The sequence below is a fragment of the Antedon mediterranea genome, chromosome 10 (genome assembly GCF_964355755.1).
Source record: "Antedon mediterranea chromosome 10, ecAntMedi1.1, whole genome shotgun sequence".
Classification (NCBI taxonomy): domain Eukaryota; kingdom Metazoa; phylum Echinodermata; class Crinoidea; order Comatulida; family Antedonidae; genus Antedon; species Antedon mediterranea.
Window position 1 is genome coordinate 5,539,136 of NC_092679.1, and position 25,709 is coordinate 5,564,844.

A 25,709-nucleotide genomic window follows, 5' to 3' on the forward strand; every position below is an offset into this window, starting at 1 on the left:
CAATATTTTTACTTTAGAGTTTTTATCAACTTGGAATAACAATTGTTTGTTTTTAATATTGCATATTTTATATATAACTTCTTTAAATAAATATTTCTTAGTTAATAAATAATTTGCATAAATACCAATATCGGAATTTATTTTTTTTACATTTAACTCAATAAATACTTTTTTCTTTAAATACTAAATTTTAAGTAATAATTTAAATACTGTACATAAGTTTGTATAACTCAAGCCGATGTGTATAATGTGTTTGAGTTGTCAGGCCATTTAGAGAGTAGCACCCACCTCCCAAAAAAAAAACCACCAGTTACATTTCATATGATTGATTTCAAAAAACAATTTTTTTTTTTGGTTCATTGTAAATATAATAGTGAAACATTTATTGCACCAAAGATAGTTATTTGTCACTTGCTGTCATCGTTCACCCATTTACAGTTGCTGGAAGTATAGTTAGGATATCTGAAAAACAAAGTAACAAACTTGTGTATATTTCTAAAGGCAACTGATGGGAAAGCTCTTTTGTAACAGTGGTTAGAATTAAGTTGAGATACAAAAGGGTAAACCAAAGAAAAATAAAGCAGGACCTACATTCTAAGTACTCAGATTTTACGTCCGTATAAAATGAGCATGACAATAGTTATTTGTTCTCAATATCTTTAAAAGATTGCACGATAAACACTTGGGTTCAATTTTGAGGTCAACCTGGGTTTATTCCATGTTTTCGGTACAGATTTTGGTTTTGTACCTGTACGTAAAAATTTAGCTCCTACTGTGTCACTTAAACGAAGGTCATTTACCCTCCGGAATGTTCTGATCAAACTTGATAGATGACTTGTACTGTACGAATTTACCCGCTGGTAAATATGAGTACTCATTGAATTTTTCTATGCAACACTGTGGCACAACAGTTTGAGCGTTAAACAGTTTGCGATTGCTGGACACTGCCACCGTGGGATGATCCTGTAATTAAATAGGAAGGGTTAGAGATGTGATGTTTCGATAGGGAAAATTGATAACAGGAGGAGAGAATTTATACCAAGGCAATTTAACAACAGGATGCTGACCTCCGGATCAAAGGGTTTATCTGTGGCGGTGACATAATCAGTTACACGTCTCTTAACACTCACCGAGCAGCCGGGGGAGGGGGGATGAGGGAATATGTACATAGTACAGTACTGTTGGTATTTGTCACAGCCAGACATAAGATCAAAGGACTGTTACGAGTTCCTATCTTGGTAAGGCGAGCTCAATGTCTGTTGTTAGATTGCCTTGTTTATACAAAGATTTGTTCATTGTCACGAGACTATTTTTAGGTTTTATTTATGGTACTCTTGTCTTTGTTTACTGTCTCGAAACAAAGTATGATTCAATCATCCTGAAATTATCATTATAACTAAACCTCTGTCTACACCATCAAACTAGTTTGACAAAAAAAAGTGTGATGTGCCCAAATATGGTAGTGATGACATCATCATGTCCATATAGCCACATTTGTTTGTTTGCTAGTGTAGACAGAGCTTATTTTTGTTAACTTTAGTGAGCTTTGGATAGATGCAATCTTACTTCATTCAAATCATTTGGTGTTTTTCTGCTTTTTTTATTCTTTGGTAGAGTTGGTACCACTGCATTACTCAATGCTCTCTTCACTCTCATTAATGGAGTTGTCTCTCCTTTGATCATTAATGTCTGTAGATCGTTTTCAGATGGAATACCACCTGATAACTTCTGTATCTGTGGTGTAACCTAAAATAGAAATTATTATTTTTCTAACTATATTAGAATGGAATGCTAAGTTTGCATAAATAGTTATTAACTTATAGATTTCTGGGTATATTGATTATTTACCTCTTTGGCTGTAGTTTTAGTTGGAGTTATTTCCATGACTTCTGATTCATAGTTGTCTTGTAAAATTAGCTCCCTTTCATCACAAGCTGGTAACTCAACAGCGGAAACATCAAACTTAAAAGAGAAATATAGAAATAGTATATTTGGTATGAACTGAACATTCTAGTTAGCAAGTATGAATTTTAACAGTACTGGTACATGTAGCCCCTACTGTCTTGTTGGGGACAGACAAATTGGTGCTGTTTGATGGCAGAATTCGACACGAATGGACCCTTATTGGAGAAGACGGTTTGATGGCAGCATTCGACACAAAAGGACCCTTAGGGGAGAAGACGGTTTGATGGCAGCATTCGACACGAAGGGACCCTTAGGGTTGTTGTGTGTGTCGTTCACACCTGTGCGCAATTCCGCCCAGTAGGCTGCAATAACATGTCATACAAGGTGCATGGGTCATAGGCAACACAGCTAATCTAAACATGCATAGTAAGATATGTTTCGATCATAATTATTAAATTATGATATTGTTTCTGAAATAGTATACAGAAATACAGTAATCAATTCTGAAAGGTTTCTATTTTATAAGATCGATCGTTTAAAAAATAAATCTCACAGAGTATTTCATCATGCTTGATCGATGACTTCTGTGCCTCTTTTTCCTGATTGGTGTACTCGTCTTTATGTTAGCGCCATCATTCACTATCGATTTGTCTACCATACTGGTACTTCTCTGATGTTGGAAAAATGAATATATCATATTATAATCTTATTATTTTAAATATCTAAAATAGTTATTATTTATAATTATAATCGAGCAAGTAAAAGGCCAAGTGGTTAAGACAGTGGAACCATAATTTGTAGCCATAACATCAGCAAGGGTTCTCCATGGTTCCAAGTCTTCTTTGATAAGGACCATAAACTGTTGATCCAGTGTACACATCTGGCTCATAAGCTGGCTTAAAGAACCTAGTATATTAACATCTTTTAAGACGTGTAGGGTTCCCCCGGTGTATTACAAACACAGCCACTGTCGCACAGCCACTTAGCTAGGGGTGGAGGGGGGGGGGGTGGAAGGTGTCACACGTCCTTCATAAACTAATGTAAAGCATCAGCTCTCCTTTTTTATTATTCATTTTTAAACCTACCTTCTTCAGAATACTACTTGATGGCGATATAGAGGGCAGATGAAGCTGTGCTGCTTGAATACTTAACTCTGGTTCATATTCTCTTTTTTTATTATCGCACAGTGAAAATGACACATGTTTTGAACTCTTAATACTACTGCTCTTGGACTGTCAATTCAAACAAAATCATTTCATTATGCTGTTGTCACAGGTTGTAGAAGTTAATAAATATCAGGGATTTATAAAATGCGTAACATTGTGAATCACCCTGGTCATTTTTGGATCAAACATGTATTGAAACACACTCCCATAATGCAGCTAGTAATCAGTGCAAAGTTGTATCTTGACTTTACCAGATACCCACATGGGTGGAGAGAGACAAACGTAAGTAAACTGTCTTGCCTAAGAATACAAGTGATTCAACGAGATCTCACAATCAATAGTCCAACACACTGGGCCACACGCCCTTACGTTGGGCGTCTTATATCTAGATACATTATGTACTTACAGGGCTTTTGTTGACTTTAGCTGCTGATAATAGTCTTTTACCATGAATTTGCAAAACAGATTTCTCTACAGTAAGAACGATCAAAAGAAACAAGATAATTACTTGTAGATACAAGAGTGCATCTTTTATTTGTCTATATCCTATTTTATTTAGGTTCAAATTTTACTTTGGATTGACTCAATAAGGTTTTTTTCATTGTATAAGCTATGCAATTGTTTTTATGTACTGTATACATATGTAGAAAATAAATCATTGGCATGTGGAACAATATGTAACAGTGATTTAGTTTACCTGAATGGTATGAGGCATCAGAACTTTCTTCACTGGTTGTGAAACTGAATACTGATCGTGGCCGTTTTGTATGCCGAGTGTGGTCCCCCTGTCGAGTGCCTACTCCTCCTTGAGTGTCAGTACAACCTTGAGTATCTGCTCCCCCTTGTGTGGGTGCACCTTTGATTGATGAAGCATCCATAGATGAAACTACTCCTTGTAGATTATATAAATGTTCTATACCTCCTAAAAGTTAATATTCATTTTTTCAAAAATTAAACCTTAATTATTTAATTTAATAATTTAATAATTATTATTAATTAGTAGTTTTTAGTAATTAACATTTACAGTCAATTCTCCTAATACCAGACATTCTTGTTCAGCTGGCCTTTTTCATAAATCTTAAAATTTATTTACAATTTACATGTGTTTTGTTGGTAAAAAAAGAATTTTAGACCTGTGAATCTCAAGCAAAGTCTGTTTGTGGGAGAATTTCCAGTTTCAGGGAGTCCTTAAATTGAGAATGTCAACCTCATTAACTAACATAATATACTATTAACCATTACTATTATCAATTCAATCCACAAACTCATTTCTTTCAAAATTGACCAATCAACTGTGTTATACTAACTTTACACACCCGTTAGTTTTGTAAATTCGACAGCAATAAAAATGAATACAGCTTTCTGAATTTAGATTAAGCATGCGTACTGTACATAAATTGGAAGCTATTAATCAGGAAGCTAAAAGCTTGTAGATCTATCAGTCTAAGAAATCGGATATTCATGTCTTCAATTCTCGATTTATATCGGCTTTACGTGATATTAGCTGTGCAATGTCCCAAAAGTGATTACTTTCTCAAATCAACATATTATATTATATTAAACGATATCAGAACTCCTCTAGTTGAACGATACATATTTTGAATTGCTATAAAAATTACACCCCATCAAAATCACTATAGACTATAGCATTTTTAAAAATCGCACACAATTTAGAATAAAATAAAATTTCATCATTATATACAAAACAATGAACCAACCAACAATGTAATGAACATTGTTACTAACCCACATTTTAGGTGAGCTTATTTTACTAAAACATTAAGCAAGTTATTTTATTTTTATTTTATTACCTGTTATGCTGGAAAGATCAGGTTGAGTTCTAACTTTACTTATTTCAGAATTCTCAACTGGTGTTGAGTGGAGGTTCTTGTCTGTCCATGCATTCCAGTGTCCCTCTAGATTATTGTCAACTAAAAATAAATAAATTCACTTGCCCGTAACATGGGAATGAACCCCTCTTTCAAAACTAGCAGCAAAAGTGATGGTAGATAGGCTTAGCTAGCTCTTGACAGGTTTACCTTTTGTGGGATAAAAAAGTCTAAGCCCCCTATAAAGGTTTTATTCACTATGTCTTATGTCTCATGATTTATTTCAGAGTTTATTTTTACAATACATATTTTTTTAATAGTGAAAGAAGTAATTGTAAGAAAAAGAAACAATTATTTAAAGATAATTATTACTTTGACTATTACAATAAAGGATTTAAAATATATGTATATGCTTGAGTACCTGGAATATCTGATAGATCACCGACAGATTGGTAGTCATGGATAGCAAGTGCCGTTGTCTTCTTCTGAAGCGTTGAGTTTGCTTGATTCATACCTGTGAACCTGCCAACTGATGGTCTCTTCTTTGGTATCACTTTGGACACTAACGATGACAACAAGATAATCAATGTTCTAAATATTGTTGTTTATTTCGATGGCAATTATAATTATTTGTGCAGGGTTAAAAAATACATGTCTGCTTTATTGTCAACATCTATACAATTTTGAGATTAATTTGTTTACCTTCAGCTTTGTCTACACTATCAAACTAGTTTGACAAAAAAATGTGATGTGCCCATATATGGACATGATGATGTCATATCTCTACCATATTTGGGCACATCTCACATTTTTGTCAAACTAGTTTGATAGTGTGGACAGAGTTTAAGTATAGTGTTAATAAAACAAAATCTATCAAGTGGTCTTTTAATAGAAAGTGGTTCCCTTAATAAATGATCACTATTTAAGGTGGTCCCTTATTATAAAATATACTATTTAAGGTAATTCTTGTTATTTTAAGCAATTTTATAATCAAATGTTGCCTTAATTTCTAGTTGGGAGCAGGAAGGATAGTTTCACCTTTAATGTTTGCTTTTACGATTGTTACCTCAAATTACCTTTGATAATAGAAATCGGTTTATATAAAGCTCTGTTTACACAATCAAACTTTATGTGACAAAAAAATGTGCCCATATATAGACATGATGATGTCATATCAGGCTTTTAGATTGTGGTTGCCATATTATATTTAAGCTCAGCTTTTAAAACTTTGTTTTTATACATAATTTGTTTAAAAAATTGTTTAAAAACAATTGATGTGAAAGATATTATACACTACCTTTGATAACTGGTAGAAGTCCTTTGGCCTTTTTAGCTGTGAATGATATGGGTGTAATCTTGTGGAGGAAGCTGAACTGTACAGGTTCCAATGGTCTGGCTATGTCTGCTGCATAATCTAATTAAGGTTGTAAACATTTTATAACATTCAATTTAGGTTAGAATGAGCTCATTGTACTAAGCCTCTGCATTATGTGGTAGGGTGGCTAGTTCCTTTCCACGCCGCCTTATCCTCCCTAGTATTTTCAACCTGGTACTCTTTTACAGCTGAGTGGACTGGGAGTTGTCGGGAATTGAACCCGGGTCTCTATGTATGACAGTCAAGTGTCCTAACCACTCGGCTATCCAACTCCAACATTCAATTGATGTTTAATCCAATTAACCATATACTTTTAAGTTACATTGTCCTATTGGAAATATAATCCAAAACAACTTTTGATAAATAGGCCATTTGAATAGTTATTCACTTTGATCAACAATTTGACCAAAAAAGAATAAATATATTTTTAATTAATTTAAAGAAAAACATTGTCATCCAGTTTATTTAGCGTGGAATCAACAATGTTGTTAATTTCCTTTTCATCTTTATTTTTCATGTTTTGGGGACAACACATTTTTATTATCAAATTATCAAATCAAATTATTAACATAATTTTAGCCTAATTTGCTTTCTATTTCACTGACCGGCTGAGTAAACAAATTATAGCCCCATATTAGGAATATTTCTCTCAAGGTTCAGACATATTTATTAATATTCAATTATAAAAGAATTTTATTAGAATCTTTTATCCCAACAGTTCAAATTGAAAACACTAAATTGTATGCAATTAGCCTAAAGCTAATTCCATTCTGAGTATTTTCCTAATGGTCTCAATTAAGTTTAAATCAATGACAAGTCACAGGATACTGCAACAGAAATGTAAGATTTATAAAGTACATATTTACACTGAATAGCAAATCACAATTTATTCAATGTCCTAAGTAAGATATCTTGCTGTAGAACAACTCATAAAAACGTTCTGCCTAAGACCTTTAACACATGTTGCTGCATAAATATTAGAAGTCACTTTCTTTCAGAGATACACATGTTTAAATAGAAGTTCAAAATTTAGAAATGTATTATAAAAAATATATATTATAAAAATATAAATATATATATAAAAACACAACAGCCAAAGTACATTAATTCTAAATCGTTAACCGCCTGGTGATCATACTGAACATGTATTAATTAATTTGAAACGATAAGATGAAGAAATCTGTAAGAATGAGAAAAAGTCACTTCAACCGAGATTCAAACCCGGACCTCCCGCTTGATATGCAGGTGTCCTAACCATTAGACCACTGGGGCTTTCATGGTATTGTTAAAACGCGTTTGGATAGTGACTCTTAACATTCTCGGCGTGGTACGGCGGAACAGCACTAGTCCTCAGTTGTACGCACGGGCATACACTATACAAAATAATATATAAAAATATTAAATTTATTTCAACATGACACAAACTAAACTGATATGGAAAGAAAAACTGTATTAAACATTTTAAATTTTTTTAAATAAATAAATAAAAATATTTTAACTTGACATAAACCTACTGCACTGATATGGAAAGAAATAACACTGTATATGAAAATCTAAATTTTATAGAAATCATTATCACTACCTGGTAAGTCGTGTCTAAGAGTTTCCATATCGAGAAATGTTTCTTCTTTTTCGTCATACGCTGTTTTATACGTCATGGTTGAGTCGGTACAGCAAAGTGTTGTATCTTCATCTAAAGAGAAGTCAACAAACTAGGTATTATAGATTCAATACTAACCAACGTTGCGTAATCTTTACGGCCATCACACTTATAAAATATGTCGGCTCAACAATAAAATATTTCAAAATGAAACTACACTATTTAAAATTTTGTATCAGAATCAACATTTGCCGGACATTACTCTGTTATTCTACTGCAAATAATCATTTAAAAAATACACCAATTTATTTTTTAAATACATGTCAAACTTCATCCATTTTGTATTAAACAATATACTAAAACTGACAAGGTCAATAAATGTTGTAAAAACACATTCATCGTGATTCTTCTATATTTTCTGACTTGTATAAATAATATTTAAAAAGTGTTGTCAAAGAGTCAATAAATGTTGTAAAAAAATTAATTCATCATGATTCTTTGTATATTTTATGTTTTCTTATATAACATTAACAATAATATTTAAAAACTGTTAAAAAAACAGTCAATAAATTTTCATCATGTGATTATAAAGAAGAAATGTGACATATGTCATTGTCAATAAATAACACAATAACACAAACATTCAATTCTTGTACATTTTCTTATTTTGTAAGTGTAATCAATGAATACATTTATTACCGCTTGTTTTAAAAGAATGTACTAATATTAAGTTGTTTGCATTTAACTTATTTAAAACATATTTTATCTTAATTTGTCTACAATACAGCCTACAGGCCTTGTCTTTTAAGGCGAGCGAGTGCGATCACTCACCTAACACCCTCCTAAACTACCCTTGAGGAGTGTGATTTACAACACGCTTAAATTTGGTAAACTTCTACACACCAAAATACAAACAGCACACCTACAGCAGTTTTAAGGAGTGCAATTTTTAGCACACCTATAATTTATTAAAGACAAGGCCTGAAAATGTAATGTTTATATTTTAAATATTATACATTTTTTAAATGCAATATTTATTTCTAAAGAGGTCTTGAAACAAATTTCTAAACAATGCAATAATGATAACAAAATTTTATACATATTTCATTTACTTTTGTTGGCTTTGATGCTATTGTACTGTAGATACAGCTGTAGTTATCTGACTTTTTAATTGGGAGATGATATATGGTATCTTCTTTACTTCATTTTATATCCATTAACAGATAACTCTGATGTAACACAATCGAAGCATGCTTTTTAGCATATCAGAAACAACTAATGGTTACATCCTAGGAATGATATAAACATATCTCTAATAAGATTCTCTATATGAAAATATCATACAACTACAGTATTCTAGTTGGCATAGATTAAACACGCACAACAAACTATCTACATATATATGCTAGGTTAGCATTTAAGCATTAGTACTAATTGTTTTAAAGATATATTGTCCACCTGAAAAAATTATATTTTAAATTGTTGTTGTTGTTGAATGTGCCATTTTAATGTCACATAATACTAATATTTATCCATTTAAAAAAAAATTTGAATCAAAAATTGAATTTAAAGCAAAAAAAATAGTCAAATTAGCTGCCAGCAAATGGGTTTTGGTTGAATTTAATTTTTTTTTTTTTCATTATAATTATGAAAAAACATTATTTTTTTTATTTTATTTTTTTTTACAGTTCAAGCGATTAACTTGATTAAACTACAAGATAACCTATTCGAAGTCTGATTTAATTAATTGTAATTTTTTATATTGGGGGGGGGGGGAGGGGTGGTGGACAATACATCTTTAATGTTACTATCTTTTAGTTTATTTAGCTCAAATATGTCATTTTCGATCATATACTGTACTTTCTACACTGTAGAATTAATATATTCATTTTTTATGTACGCCACTCTAAATACAAGGGATAGAATATGCATATTTACTGATATTCAGTCATTTGACTCAAATATGTCATTTTGATTTATGTAAAATAGAATTAATATAACAATTTATGTGTTAAGAGTTTAAGCCACCATGAATACTAGTGATTTATTAAGCATACAGAAACCTGTTTATTTTTATTACATGTAGATTAAAAATATTGAGTATACATAATTTAAATACATTACACGTTAAGCATTATAATTCATGGATGAACCGGATTGGTATTCAGATAATGTAGATAGTGTATTTTTTATATATCTAGGTTAATCCATTACTTATATTGATGGTAATCAAATTGAAAACTATTACTAATATATAAACTTAATATTACCTAACACTTAGGTCTACTAATTCCTGTAGAGTATATGTATATATATATTATACTCTATCTATTAATACAATAATGTATACATTTAAAATATGTACATTACACTACAGATGTATAGTATTTTACCTGAGTCATCACTGTCCTCAAGGCAGGTTTGCGTTGATGAGGTATCCAGGTCAGTTGTCGTAAGGTCATCTGCAATCGTTTCCATACTGTCCGTTAGACTACTTACGTCGTCGGAAGATTGGCCAGAAGTATTATTGTCCAATAAATTAACGATTGAGCATTCACTCACCTATGATATTTATAAAACAATGAGTTTTACTTACAATGAGAATAGATGATACCATTATTATTGTTCTAAATTACATACACCTCAAAATAATAATCATCAAAAAAGCTTAAATTTGTAAGCTCTGTCTATACTATCCAACTTCATGTGGCAAAAAAATGTGATGTGCCCATATATGGACATGATAATGTCATATCAATACCATATTTGGGCATATCACTACTATATTTAGGTACATATACACACTTTCTTTGTCAAACAAGTTTAATAGTGTAGACAGAGTTTTAGTTTGTACTTACAGCAGGAGTGTTTGTGAGCTGAGGGAGCTGTACAGCTTCAGGACACTGGATGCTACTGTAACAAATACAGAATACATCAACAGCTACAATAAACATTACTATGTAAACTCATACATTATAAAACATGTCTGACGACAAACAAATAACACCCTCAAGCTTGTATCATCGAAACACATCATTTAAATTTGAAGCGTGTCAATACCTAAAACCCTAAACTGCCTACAAGCATAGGCAATTTATATGCATGATAAACTAGGACTATACTGTTATGCTGCAACAATCTGCCACAAGCCTTAAACCAGCCCACACGTATTACTACTCAAACCCCCTGCTTGAATAGAAAAAGCCATTTATCATCCGTGTTGCATAAAATATTGACTTCTACCTTTAAATTTAAATAAATAAAGTTATAAATAAACATTTTATTATACACAAATCATGTTTTTTTATTATTTATATCTATTCTGCTCAGTGAATAAATGTGTTGGTAAAAAAAATTTTTTTTTTAATCGTGTGAATATGTTTTTAATCCTATATACCACATTCAATTCAAATACTTTTCTTTTTTCTTATGCAAATTTAAACTTAATCTATTGAAGTCACTGTGCTCACTACAGTTCCTCACACCTAAGATGTACAGTTGCTACAATTAACTGGTAAAAACCAGGAAGTTAATTCATTAGTTACTCCCTAAATTAATCTCTTAATTAAAAACTCTCTACTTCAGCTACCTACCTCAAATGGGCAGCATGTGCATCTTTATTGTCTATCAAATCTTGGCACTCTGGTTCTGATTCTTCTATTAGCTTCAAGTGACCTCTGCTGACTGACATTGCACCTGTAATAAAATGATAATTTTGTTAGATATTAATAATCATAATATACTCTGAAAAAGCCAATTATTCCTTCCTAGAAAAAGAATTTTCAATGTGATTGCACTGTTTTGACAAAATTCTGGCACACTGGTAGCACTTAGGATTTGAACCCAAGAACTTAGCATTGGCAAGCAATTAGCATTTTAATTTCTAAGCTGCAGTGTCACCATTTTTAAACACATGGACCTATGTAGATTAATCAATTTACACAGACAAGCAGTAACGGGGTAAGCGGAAAAAACAGCATAGCTGGTCCCACATAGAATCTGTATCTATCCTGAGTGGAAACCACCCGCAGTGTGTAAATGGTCATAAGGAATAACATAGATTCTATATTTTTATTACCGTTACCACTCTGTTCTGTGTAAATTGGCCTTTAGAGTTCATTCTGCCAATTACGTTGATTTTTATTTATACCTTTTTTCTTGTGGAAAGGTGATCCTATTCTCTTGCCTGCTACTTTAAGTGTTGGTTCATCATTACTAATATTCTTTAATGGACGAGCATGCTTTGCTTTTCTAAATAACAAATCAGATATATTTAGTGGCTTAAAAAATCAATTAAGATTGGTATGTTGATTCAAGTACATCATGTTCATTAATATTCTTCTCGCGTAGAGAGCTGAACCTACTACATACTGTTAATAAAAAATGATTAAATAATGCATTGATATGTAATACCTTTGAGAGAGAGAGATAAACCGGTCATCATCAGACCAAGCTTCAGGGTACATCCTACTCCGCAGAAAACGAGGTCGTTTAACTGTTAAAATATTAAATATATAATTTATGGTGTATAGAGAACTACAGTAGAAGTTGGGTTCAACTTTAAAAGCAAGTAGATTATTACATTCATAATTTTTTTTTTTTTTCTTTATTCATTTTCTTTAGAAACATTTTATTACTATAGATAGTAGGCTATCATTTCATATTCTAAACATCATAGGCCTACAGTTTACACTATGATGAATTATTAATATTAGTAATGTGTTCACCTTGTTGTACTGGGTTGGTTGTTTTTAATCCTGTTGGTACAAACTTGTCATCTTTCCAAATTCTAACTGTTTTTCGAGAATATGTTTTAACAAACAAGTTTCTTTCACTTTTTGAAGTCATTTTGTCACTTAATTTCTAAACTGTACAAAAACAAAAATGCCTTCTTTATGTTAAATAAAAATGCATTCAACAGGTATGCCCAAATATAGGCTAATATCATGGAGATACCATATTTGCATAGGCCTACTAGTATTGTTAGGCCTCTAGGCTTACCTACCTTTTGTAATATTAATGAATGGCAATGTTTTAGATTTCAAACAAGAAAAACATGAGTCAAGTCTACTGACACTGTTCTGTAGCCTAGGCTAAAAATAAACCTTATTTAATAAAGCAATAGTATGCCTAACTTACTAACCTATACTCAATACATCTAGCTAGACCCAGTAGGCTAGCTCTGCTGCTACTACTAGCCTAGCTAGGCCCTATGAGTGCTGAGTGAGTCTGGAACGCAAAACCAACAACCCGGCGCCCGGCCAGCCAGTCTGCTCTGACTATTCAGATGGCTAGGCCTATTCTATTTCGATCTTATTGGCATTAACTTACTATAAATATGCCGGGGACCGGGAGAATACATTTATTTTTGCAGTTACCAATCTCTGGATACCTAGACCTATCTCGAAATTAATTAATTTTTGGAAAATAAAGCTGATCGTGTCTCCACCACCCACACGTCACAACACACACACGTCGTACGCAGAGCAGCAGCAGAGTTTGGCTCAACTTGTTTTCTTTATATACGATTGGACGATTCTATTCCTATATGTAGGGGGTACGTTCTATAGATGTTTTAATCTTTGAGAAAAAGCTTTATATTGTCTGCAAACATCGGATTTACAAAACATTTTTTTAATTTAATTGATATATAAATTAACAATTATTCTATAACAATTAGATTTCTCTCTTTTATTCTATATGCTTTGTTCTGGAACTACCTCAAAAACTTTTTGAAACAATCTGAAAGGAAAGTCCAATCGTCTGCTTTTAAATAGCGCCACCATCGGTAAAATCATATCAAAACTTTTCTGAGCATATCATCTGCGCATGCAAACCCACGTTGGTTTCCTCTCCTCTCTCTCTCGGCCCCGTGTGTGTATAGAAGGCCAGAGTATTCTATTTCTCAGTGGTGGTAAGAAATCACTTTTACTGAAAAAGAATTTACCAGAAGGAATACAATTTTAAATTATAGATAAACAAGATCTAGGCTAGGCTATGGGTCTACCAAAAAGATAGGCTCATAATATTATTATTATTGCATAGGCCTAGGCCTAATAAAAGATTAATTAAATTAAGGCCTAGAGGGCCTAGCCTAGCCCTAGGTAGGGCCTAGCTAGGCCTAGGTAGTAGCTAGGCCTAGCCTAGCTAGAGTAGAGGGCCTAGCTAGCTAGCTAGCTAGGTTGAATAGAATTAAGACCTAGCTAGCTAGGCCTAGATATTAGGGCTAAGGGGGCCTATGCTTAGGCTAGAGAGAGTAGTTGGGGGCGCTAGCTAGGCCTGTAGCCTAGCTAGCTAGGCTCACTCAGGACCTAGACTAGCACTGCTAGTCTAGGTCCTGAGTGAGGACTTAATTCTTAATTCTTAATTTAATTCTGTCTATGATATGCCTAGATAAGCTGCTAGTAGCAGCTTATCTAGGCATATCATAGACAGTTATTAATAAATTAATAATATTAATACTAATAGATAGGCCTCTACTGTAGGTGGGTACTCTTTTAATTAATAATTATCAATAGTAAATATAGGCCTATGAGTATAGGCAAAGTATAGGCCTAGGACTCTCTAGGCAGTGTATATAGGGTAGGCCTAAGTATTACTACTAGACTACTAATATATCTATTATAGCGTAGGCCTATTACTTAGTATTTAGTAATACTATTAATTAGTTTAGCACTGACATTGTTTATTTTAAAAGATAATAACATCATTAGCAATGTCCCTTTTTATTATAGAAAATAATGACTGACTTAAGAAGACAGACGATCTTGAATCAATCCGGCCATTCACCTTTTCAATCAGTTCCATATTCACCAGTAATCATGCCAACTAGAAGGTGGTCCTCACCAGCGGCCACTGTACCAGATTGGTCATCAGAAGACAAGAACCGTATGGATGCCATATTACTTTAATACCACAGTCAATATGTTGACGTCAATTATAATAATAGACCTACAATAAATAAAAGCAAACCTTTTAAAACCATGGCAAAATATGGATATTAATTTCAATAATACGGTACTAATATTATTAAGACATTGTTAACAATTATGTTGTATTTATATTCATTTTTTTAAACAATTATACGTTTTTTAAAAAGAAAACTCGTTTGATCGAAATGTACCTCAGACTCCAATAAGTGTCACAAGCGCTTCCGATTTCCCGCCAACTACCCCGAAGATAGCCTCTACACCGCCAGGTACCGATTGTCAGCTACGAACACCAATGGTAGCCTCTACACCACCAGGTACGCTTTCTTAGTTTTTCGTTTTAAATTTTTAGAAAATATAATTATTTTTATTATACTATAGCCTAATTGTAACTACTAATACCGTTTTTTAGATCAGCTAGTTCCTAGTACACCCATAGAGTACAGATTGTCCAGCAAAGTCCAACCATACTCAACCTCGAGACCAAATCGAAGCATTGAGCCATCACCTGTAGCAGATACAGGAATTCGGCAGTCAAATCTATTCGATGGAGATGACGACGACATTTTCCCAACGTAACTATCTTCACGAACAAGCCTATCATGAAGTTGTAAATGGAATTTTTTTCTAACGTTTTATGCAAAGTTCTGTTACACCACCTAACCGTTGATAACATCTCACACAGCATTACATAATTATGTTTTAATTGTTTTTTTGTATATTAATGAAATATGTTCAAACGTATACGTTGTCAATAAATTTTGTTTGACGAAATAACGCTTGTTCTGAATTCCACATCTGATGGATGCGTTGCCATGACGTCACAACTGTGATTAAGTACCGACCTAGATGGTGAACTACGATGGTCTGTCTGTCGCCCTGAAGATTCTGTTCTTGGGTTCGTGTGAATTACTAATTATAGGCCTATTTATCACGAAATACATACTACCGCGGTGGATCATCCTTCCGAAATGTCGCTTGTGATTGGTCAACCCACTACTTTCGTTGCGTCCTAGTGGGAACCAAGCTTTAAAACATACACTACTTTAGGCTCTGTCTACACTATCAAACTTTATGTGACCAAAAAATGTGGTGTGCCCATATATGAACATGATAATACCATATTACTACCATATTTGGGCATATCCCCAACATATTTGAGAACATTAAAATCTTCTTTAACAAAACTTGTTTGATGGTGTAGACAGAGCTTCACTCTATAGCAGGTAGAACCAGGGAAGAGTTAATCCCTGGTAGAACATACAAGTTATAACGTTAGAGGCCAATTAGCCACACTGATTAGTCTTTTGATTAGCTTAATTATTGAGCTTAAACGACTTCCTCTCTGTGTCTTTCTATAACTTTGTTATCAATATTTGCGTCATATATTTTGTGTATAATTGACCTTTGTTTATTCATTCTGCACTCATTTGATAAATATTCCTCGAAATCTTAATTTTAATAAGTAAATCATCGTTCATAATTTATTTCAAACACTTTCCGGAACGACTCTAATACAAAAAGATAAAATCTTTTGTTTCCTCTCAGACGAGGTAATTGAATGGCATTAGTGTAGTAGAATAGGACAATAGTGACTGGTAAGAACAAGCTATTTATTATTACAATCAATTAGAGCAACGTGTGAGGCTAGACACTATTACTAGTCTGGCAGGGAGGGGTAATAAAAGGACAACTCGGACAAATAATTCATCATTCGGAAGATCGTTCCCAACCAGTTTAGATTACTTGAAACCTGCGTGTTATGATCAGCAACATTTACTGGTTGTTACGACGTTGTATTCCAGTTCAGTCAGCATCAATAGAAGACTTTTTCATGCACGTTTTGTAATTTGTAAACCACAATTGGAAGTATACGCAGTTTCATCGTTTGACATATTTTTGGTTCTGAAAAAAGAGTTCATAACAATAGAAGACATACATTCGAATAATTAATAGTTTTTTAACAATCTAATCTCGCTCGCGATGTATTTACAACTAGTGTTATTGATAATCACATTGTATTACATTGAAGCGATGTATGTAGTGCCATCTCTAACAGACGTCACAGAAAATTACTTCTCGGTTAAAGATATCGTGGTACCAGTCGAATTAAAAGAGAAATACGAACAATTGAAGAAAACGGAAGGAATGAAACTGAATCGAAAAAGACGAACGGCTCCCTACTCGAAAAATATGATTGCAAAAACTGTCCATAAAAATCCAGGTACGTACATATTACTATTGTTACTCTTAAATAAAACGGATTCGTAGAAATACCGCATCTATTTTTTTATAGCTAGTTTTATTGCTGAAAATTACTGTTTCATTGGAAATTAATCATAACTCTTTATTTCACAGAAATGGTAGGTCATGTTGAGCATTTATCGTCAAACAAAATGCTATTTACCTTTGATTTTGCCGACCGTCTTCCCGTGGGTAGTGAAGTGATGTTAGCAGAATTTAAAATTTACAAAGAGAGGCCGAATGAATCGCGTCATCATCGAACGCAGGGAAACGCGTCAACACATCATAACGTGTACCAATCGGTAATCAACGTCCAACAGATACTTGACAATCGTGGCGGCGGTGAAAACTTTACAGAAAGTGATGTCGTTACAGTTGACTCTCGGTAAGTTAATTAATTAATTAATTTTAGCTTCGAGCTCGTAGCCAGGGGTTCTGGCGTTAGAAAGACCCCTCTTTGCTGAGTGAACTTTTAAAACTACAGACCAGCGATTTTTAGCCAATCCTGCCTACCAAGCCAGCCAATGCTAGGCTAGACATAAATCTATCTTTTCTTCAGTTGCTCATATTCCCATTTTGTACGGAAAAGTAACACGAGTCATTCGATGGAATAACCTAGATACAGCCACTATTAATGTTAAATCAATTAAACTTTTTAGAAGAAATATGAAAATGCAATGTTTATCAAAGTATCAGTCAGATGACTGATAATTATTTGCGCAATCTTTAGTTTTTTAGTATTTTATATTGGTTTGTTTTCTTTTTTGTTGTTTCTTTTTGTTTGTTTTTTTTTTTGGGTCATTATGAGACAAGTATTTTTACTTCTAATCTTGATCCCCTATTTATGGTCTTTTGTTTATCATTAATTGATTATAGGCCTATTGTATGTATTTTGTTTACATCTGTATTGTTATACATTAATGTATTAATCTGACCATATTTACAAATAAATATATTGAAAGCAAAAAACAAAAAAAACACCCTGTAAAAATCCTGGATACGGGCTTGAATGTTTTTAGTATGTAGGCCTATTCGTAGAATTCAAAGCATTTAATAATTAGAAGAGTCTGACCAACAATAATTCTTGTTACAGTGTTTTACCATTGAATACAAGTGGATGGAAGATCTTTGACGTCACAAAGACAGTACAATATTGGATAGATAACCCGAATCTAAACTTCGGTCTTCAATTCGAGATTTTACCAACGAATCCTACCGAACATGCCCAAAGGATTGCCGACAGAACCCGATTCGGGCCACAAGACTCGCCTGATACTACGTCTGGATTGCCTATTTTAGTCGTTTACACAATAAAGAGAGCCCCAAAGTAAGTACTATATTATGGAGTGTTTTGTTTAGTGCAAACTTTAGTGCAACTTTACAAAAATTATTAATTATCCTGTATAAATTATTAATAGCGCCTTTTTATATTGGTATACACATTATAATTACTTTTTCCTCTGTTTTTTTAGAAACGAACCACAACATTCTGATTGCGTAGATGGTTTGGAGACGAATACTTGCTGCCGACGACCGAAGTTCATCGACTTCCGAGGTACGGAATGGTCCGACCGATGGATCATCGAACCGCAGGGCTACGACGCGTTCGAATGCGTCGGACCGTGTACCGCACATCGCGTACGAAACGGACGGGATTTACTCGATATGTTACGTACGCCTAGAACTGTGTCTTGTAAGCCGTCAAGGACGTCACCGTTACCTATGATGTACATGGTGAATAGAGACGGTGCTGCCGAAATAGTTGTTGAAAGTATTCCCAATATGATCATTCAAGAGTGCCAATGTCGGTTATAGACAATTATTGTATTTAATAATAATTATTAACTATATCATAATATGGTATATTTGCATCGGTAGATCCGGGGTTGGGGTGACTACAATATAGAGTATGCTTTGTTCTGTCCAGCTGTTTACCATGTTTAGGCCCAACAAATCCTGGATACGCCACTGACTTGGGGATGGGTGGGGGCGGATCCAGGATTTTGAAATAGGGACCGCGTATCCGTTTATGTTAATGCAATTTTATAATCAAGCCGATAATACCATAATTAAAATAACATTATAACACTGCCCACGCCTTCCAAATAAAAAAAAGTTTAGGCCTAATATAAAAATAATATTGTAAATGCTGTAAATAGTATTGTACCATACTTTTATGTTTATGTTGATAACTTAAATGTGCTTTATAGTAATATCTCTTCATGTTATAATCCGGTTACCAAAACGTTGATATAGTTGCAAATTATTTGTTGTGCAAGTTAAATTCTGTTCAGATAATAATGGTAGACATGAGTATTATATCTTTGATAACGTTATACGATAGAGAACACCTTTATTACTACATTGTACGTGATGTGTGTTAATGTCGATCATGGCTGACAATAAAATGCCGTTATGTAAAACATAATTACAACAAGTTTCGTGTATTTTTTGTTAATAGTTTGATTAGACGAGAGTGCCGTTGTATCACGGAGAAAGTTCTTCCGTAGTAAGGCCAATTTACACAGACGAGCGGTAATGGTCATACAAATAGAATATATGTTATATGATGACCATTTACACATGCTCTCATTTATATTCATGCCTTCCTTCCCGCTTGAACAAAGTCCAAATGGTATGTTTTTACCGTATTATATAACGCCTTAATAAATTACTGTCATTTGATTGAACGATTGTGGGTCACATGGCGTTCAATAGTACGCACGCACTGTGTATTATTTGTAACTGTTTGACTTGAGTCTGCATCACAAACCGGAGTCGGAGATACTGTAGTAATAAAGTATGTATAGCATTTAATTGGAAAAAAAGACGTTCTTAAAACTGAACTTTACTTTGTGAACTGCACTGGTTCTCCCCTATTTGCTTCTCTGTTTCAAACAAACACTATTTTATTAAAATCACCTTCAAATAATATATACGATTGGATATAAGTGTATGTGTTCCGCCGGTCATCTCCTTCTTGGTACACCGTTACGTTGTCTACTATCATACTAGTTTGACAAAAAAAAAAGTGTTATGTGGCCAAATATGGTATTGATGATATCATCATGTTGTCCATATATGGGCACATCACATTTTTTTGTCATATAAGTTTGATAGTGTAGACAGAGCGTTAAGTTCATGTCTTCCCATTGCCCTAAACAAATCCAAATGAACTACACGAATATTGAAACTATTACCGTAAATCTTCTAATAGTAACCCACCATATAAGTCAATCTATAATAATAACCCACTACTCTAATAGTAACCCACCTTATAAGTCAATCTATAATAATAACCCACTACTCTAATAGTAACCCAAGGGGGTTACTATTAGAGTCACAAAAACTGATGATGCACCCGTATTTTGAAAATAAGGAGATTGGAGATAATGCATGTTGATCTCGGGAGTGGGGAGGATTGAGTGTTTTGAGCTTATAAAATAAAGTTAGAGTTCAACCAAATTTGTTTATTCGTACTGTTTTACTATTTTACTATGAGTTGCTGACCGGAAAAGTTGGGGGTGGGTTACTATTTTCAGATGCCTAATTTAAGATTAGTAATTATAGTAACCCACTACTCTAATAGTAACCCCGCTTCTAATAGTAACCCCGCTTCTAATAGTAACCCCGCTTCTAATAGTAACCTCGCTTCTAATAGTAACCCGCTTCTAATAGTAACCCCGCTTCTAATAGTAACCCCGCTTCTAATAGTAACCCCGCTTCTAATAGTAACCCCGCTTCTAATAGTAACCCCGCTTCTAATAGTAACCCCGCTTCTAATAGTAACCCCGCTTCTAATAGTAACCCCGCTTCTAATAGTAACCCCGCTTCTAATAGTAACCCCGCTTCTAATAGTAACCCCGCTTCTAATAGTAACCCACCCTAAAAAAACAATCAAAGCATTATAACACAGGGTTACAATTAGAAGATTTACGGTAAGTGTGATGTTCGTCGCACGTACTTAGTCCTCCTTTGTTTCTGTCTGTAATATTGAAACCCGTTCAAAAAAAAAACTATCACTCAACTATGAAAATATAGTTATGGTGATAGACTTATATAACTTCTTGTAGGCCTATCACCCCATCGAAATTGGATTATTGTGGACACAGTTCAATACCCAGAAATGGCTACCAATCATGGTGTCTGATGAAGCATTAATTGCATCAATGAAAAGCTTAACAATTTGCGACCAGCTTAGAAATCCAAAGAATACATCCATTTATTACTCACTTGTATTTAATGAACTTACATGAACAAAGCAATCAGAGAGGGACGACTATTTATTGCAAACTCAGACATGAAAATCTACTAATTAAATAATTAATAAGTAAAGTACTGTAGTTTTATTTATTTTAACTATTTTCAATTTAGAAAAACATCGCGATTTTTATGATGGCGTTTATAGGCCCTAATGGTAAAGAGATATACAAACAATTATTTACATCTAATGTGTGTTTATTTAACATTTTAAGATTGTCCAGTTGTTCGATAAAATTATTTTAATTAAAGTTCAATTAAAATTGGTGTTTCTAAAAATTGTCCTGAAATATGTAAATAATATCTAGTTTCCTATTGTATCAATAATTAAAAAGAGTTTAACTTAACTAAGCCAAATACTTCTCAAATTGGAGAAATCTTGCGGTAAATGTTTTTTTCCTAAATCGGCAGAATGGCAGATACAAATAACCAAATACTATAACTGTTTTAAAGTAATTTAAAATACTACATGTAAAATACTATTATACTACGTAATGTTTTTACCATTATTAATACTAAACAGGAAATAAATATTTTTTAAATTAAAAATTCTAAAATAAATTTTGTAAAAACCATTTCATGATTTTCTTACTAAAATGGAGATTTAATAAATATTATAAAGTTTCTAGCTAATTTTACACTCTGAAAAATGTCAAAAGATGCGTCTTCTTGCCGTAACTGTCAGTATCGTTTTATTAGTTAATAAATTAACATTATACAAAAACTATTTTTCTTCTTTGTAGTTTTTAACTATTTGCAGGTACCACCAGTTTTTGGTTTTGTGTGTGTGTGTTAAATGAATATTGACAACTGGGGGAACCTTGTATCATAGGTCCTCTAGCCAGTCTGGCTGGTTAACAACTGGGGGCAATCTGGCTGTTTGACAACTGGGGGAAATCTGGCTGTTTGACAACTGGTGGAAATCTTTATCGTAGGTCTTCTGGGCAGTTTGGCTGTTTGACAACTGGGGGAAGTCTGGCTGTTTGACAACTGGGGGAATCCTTTATCATAGGTCCTTTGGGCAGTCTGGCTGTTTGACAACTGGAGGAAATCTGGCTGTTTGACAACTGGGGGAAATCTGGCTGTTTGACAACTGGGGGCAATCTGGCTGTTTGACAACTGGGGGCATCCTTTATCATAGGTCCTTTGGGCAGTCTGACTGTTTGACAACGGGGGGAAGTCTGGCTGTTTGACAATTTGGGGAAACCTTTATCGTAGGTCCTCTGGGCAGTCTGGCTGTTTGCTTGGATGAGCTGCCTTGAATTCTGGCAACTCAATAAGGGCAGCATTCACTCTTGAAATTATAGGAAACTTTGACATGTCAACTTTAAACCTGAAATGAAATTGTACAAATCCAGCACTACGTACATGCATCAGTAATATTAGAGAGGTTTCGCAATCTTACGAATACGATAACGAAAACGGATATGTCACGCACACGTATTCGTTTTCATAAGCCATAAAAAAATCTGTTTCGCATGGCAACGAAATATTGAGGCGCGTCCAAAATATGACTGCGGTAAATTTGAGCGAAGCGCAGGTACGTGGTTCTTGGTGCTTGGCTGCCTAGGCCTAGCGTAACATCAAAGCGAGTTTGAATTTATCAAAATTGACTTGGCATTTTAATAAATTACTTTAGTAACTTACTTTCAATAAATCTATAATTATGTTATAATCATGAATTATTCCTGATTCAAATGCAAAATGTGCAAAATAGGTCAAAAACTATACTCGTTTTGTAGTTACGAATATGACTGATGATATTTGTCAACACGAATACGCTTTACGAATATGAAATGGGGATCAGCTCAAAAGTTTCACAAATGTATGACGTATCCATTTTCGTTATCGTATTCGTAAGGTTGCGAAGCCTCCCTAATAGCTTTTGTTACAAACTAGGACTAAACAGCAAAACAAAACTAACCTGTTAGCGTTGAACACTTGTGGAACTAAACAGAAGTCCGCCATTGTGATTGTATTACCAACGGAGTATGTTCCAGCAGTTCTAGACAATAGCTTCTCTAGAGCCTCAAAGCCATGATCGATATGATAATGTCCCCATTCCATTTTCTTTTCACTCCCAACATATTTCAGAATGGAGAGATTCTGAAATTTAAAGTATAAATTTTGATTTAAAACAAATTCTAAAAGCAATCTGATTGAAGTTCGGATAAAATAGTGATTTTATTTTTGTGAATCATAAATACACTATGAGATTTTTGTATTCATCATTAGAAAAATATATATCTTTTTTTGACAAAAAGAAAAAGAATGATGATGATGATTACTGCCTCTCCGCTGAAAAGCTTGAGTGAATCTATACAGTAATAATATTTTTTGTGTTGTAATATTTCGTTTCCTTAATTCTCTTCTTCTCCATCCCATCTCCATCATTACCCCTCATCCACTATGCACCCTGTTGTCACCCATTCTTCCACCCTTTACCTCCCACTATACAACCTGTTTTTACCAACCCCTTTCTGGGTGTTATCCTCACCTGTATAGGCTGAATCCCTGTTGTAATTGTTTCTGTTACCTGTCGTACCTACACATAAAATTGAAAAATTATTTACATAATATTTTTGATGGTAGACAATAAATAATTATTATTTGTACTAGCATACTTATTTCATTGTGAAACAGAATATATTTGAGGGTATGCAGCAATTACTAATTTGTAACAGCCTATTCATATATTGTCATACATGTTTAAAATTCAATTAATGTTTTTTTTTTCTTTAAACATATTTTTTTAACTCACCAGAGCTCGTTGTCCTGCTTCTTTTGGAAGTAGAGGAAAATCAGGCCTTGTCTCCTCAATGTATTCTATAATAGCAATCTTTAAAAACAAATTCTAATTTTAGAAGATTTTCATTCAAATACTTTTTTTATAATAATCAGCAGAATTATAAACTTACAGATTGTGAGAGTGTTAATCCATCAATAATTAGAGCTGGAACCTGTCCACTTGGATTCAGCTCTTTGTGTTCTTCTGAGAGCTAGAATAAAATTAAAATCTGAAAGTGATTCTGTATCTGTTCACATTTAAATAAATTAGCTGGTAATCAATTATAATCAATAACTATCAATAAGTACTTTACTTTACCTGTTCAGATTTCAGTAAATTAACTGGCCTGTATTCATACTCAATCTTCTTAAATGCAAGAGCTACAAAATTAACATTACAAATTGTCATTGAATTACTGCATGTTTTGACATTCAACTTTCATTATAGAACCAAGGCCTAGTTTTTATTCTGAATATAATTGTGATTATAAATTACATTATAAACTTACCCAGGCGAACTCTCCATGAACATGAGCTTCTAAAGTACGAGTATAAAATAGGCTAAAAAAGAAATATTTTTTAAATATATAATTGTATATTGTAATAACTAGCCTATACCAAGCAAGTGGGAAGTTCAACTCCCGAACAAACTATGCCTAGCCTTTGTTACTAGCTAGTTTCCTCCTTAAATAATAAAGTTTAAACTATAATTTAAAATGAGAAGGAACTAGGCTGCACTTTTCACCAACATCGCAACCATATTACGTGATCGACTGTGTGCAAACGACGCTCAACAGCAGTCCGTGTGGTGGTACATGTAGGAGGCCTGCCTGGCTCTGGCCATCTAGTAGAGGCCTAAGTTTGAACAGAATTGATGGATACAATCTGAATTTCTTCATTATTTGAAACTAATGCAATGCTTCATCACATAAACTTACGTACTTTTGGATTCATTTTTAGGTACTCTGTTGTTGATTTAATTAAAAATAAATACAAAAAGCAGAGGGAGAGCTGACTGAGCACGACGTGTTGTTTTTCCCCAGGTCAACCAGGTATATAAACTATACCAAACTGGCGAGTAAATCATGTTTTACTTTTTAAACCTCGCAACGTCTGGTTGAAAAGGCTACTTGGACCAATATTTTCTATTAGCCTAGGGGTTATTGCGATTTGGACGTTTCTGATTGGTTGTAGCCATGGACTATATTGATTAACACTGTTCTGATTGGTTGTAGCTTTGAATACATCTTCTCGGAACTCGTCCTTAATACAATAGCAATTTAGCACAGTGTTTTACTATATAACCAGATAAATAATAGGAAACATTTAATAATTTGATAAATGACATTTAAATAGCAATTTAGGTAAATGTCTTTTGAAATTAAATAAATTAAAACCAATTTGGTTAGAGTAAAACACAATGATAAAGAATAGGAAACATTTTAATAATATGATAAATTACATTTACATAGCAATTTAGCACTGTGTTTTACTATAACCAATTTGGTTAGAGTAAAACACAATGATAAAGAATAAGAAACATTTAATAATATGATAAATGACATTTACATAGCAATTTATCACTGTGTTTTACTATAACCAATTTGGTTAGAG

General features: G+C 33.3%; 4 protein-coding genes across 5 annotated transcripts; 2 read left to right on the forward strand and 2 right to left on the reverse strand.

Moving 5' to 3' along the window:
• Positions 1-18: 18 nt before the first annotated feature.
• LOC140060681 (uncharacterized) lies at positions 19-13,344 on the reverse strand. Of its 2 annotated transcripts, none has more exons than XM_072106993.1 (19): positions 13,207-13,344; positions 12,603-12,743; positions 12,289-12,370; positions 12,026-12,126; positions 11,469-11,571; positions 10,734-10,788; positions 10,269-10,437; positions 7,858-7,968; positions 6,198-6,314; positions 5,322-5,462; positions 4,883-5,002; positions 3,769-3,993; positions 3,478-3,542; positions 2,991-3,137; positions 2,459-2,575; positions 1,849-1,962; positions 1,567-1,746; positions 749-963; positions 19-462 (listed from the first exon to the last, which is right to left on the reverse strand). In XM_072106993.1, the coding sequence occupies exons 2-18, from the start codon at positions 12,721-12,723 to the stop codon at positions 793-795; spliced, it is 2,139 nt and encodes a 712-aa protein (XP_071963094.1). In that variant the 5' UTR covers positions 12,724-12,743; positions 13,207-13,344; the 3' UTR covers positions 19-462; positions 749-792. The 2 variants fall into 2 exon arrangements, with proteins under 2 accessions (XP_071963094.1, XP_071963093.1); XM_072106992.1 differs by having other exon boundaries at positions 25-462; positions 801-963.
• A 348-nt stretch (positions 13,345-13,692) lies between these two features.
• On the forward strand, positions 13,693-15,561 carry LOC140060989 (uncharacterized). The gene is made up of 4 exons (XM_072107367.1): positions 13,693-13,789; positions 14,610-14,763; positions 14,975-15,121; positions 15,217-15,561. Exons 2-4 carry the CDS (start codon positions 14,616-14,618, stop codon positions 15,381-15,383), a joined length of 462 nt encoding a protein of 153 aa, XP_071963468.1. The 5' UTR covers positions 13,693-13,789; positions 14,610-14,615; the 3' UTR covers positions 15,384-15,561.
• Positions 15,562-16,838: 1,277 nt separating this feature from the next.
• LOC140060937 (left-right determination factor 1-like) lies at positions 16,839-18,934 on the forward strand. Its single transcript, XM_072107307.1, has 4 exons — positions 16,839-17,028; positions 17,163-17,433; positions 18,142-18,375; positions 18,521-18,934. The coding sequence occupies exons 1-4, from the start codon at positions 16,839-16,841 to the stop codon at positions 18,861-18,863; spliced, it is 1,038 nt and encodes a 345-aa protein (XP_071963408.1). The 3' UTR covers positions 18,864-18,934.
• Positions 18,935-21,313: 2,379 nt separating this feature from the next.
• LOC140060021 (maleylacetoacetate isomerase-like) lies at positions 21,314-25,134 on the reverse strand. The gene is made up of 8 exons (XM_072106055.1): positions 25,038-25,134; positions 24,605-24,656; positions 24,415-24,476; positions 24,227-24,307; positions 24,070-24,147; positions 23,806-23,853; positions 23,233-23,414; positions 21,314-22,641 (listed from the first exon to the last, which is right to left on the reverse strand). The coding sequence occupies exons 1-8, from the start codon at positions 25,047-25,049 to the stop codon at positions 22,518-22,520; spliced, it is 639 nt and encodes a 212-aa protein (XP_071962156.1). The 5' UTR covers positions 25,050-25,134; the 3' UTR covers positions 21,314-22,517.
• Positions 25,135-25,709: the final 575 nt, after the last annotated feature.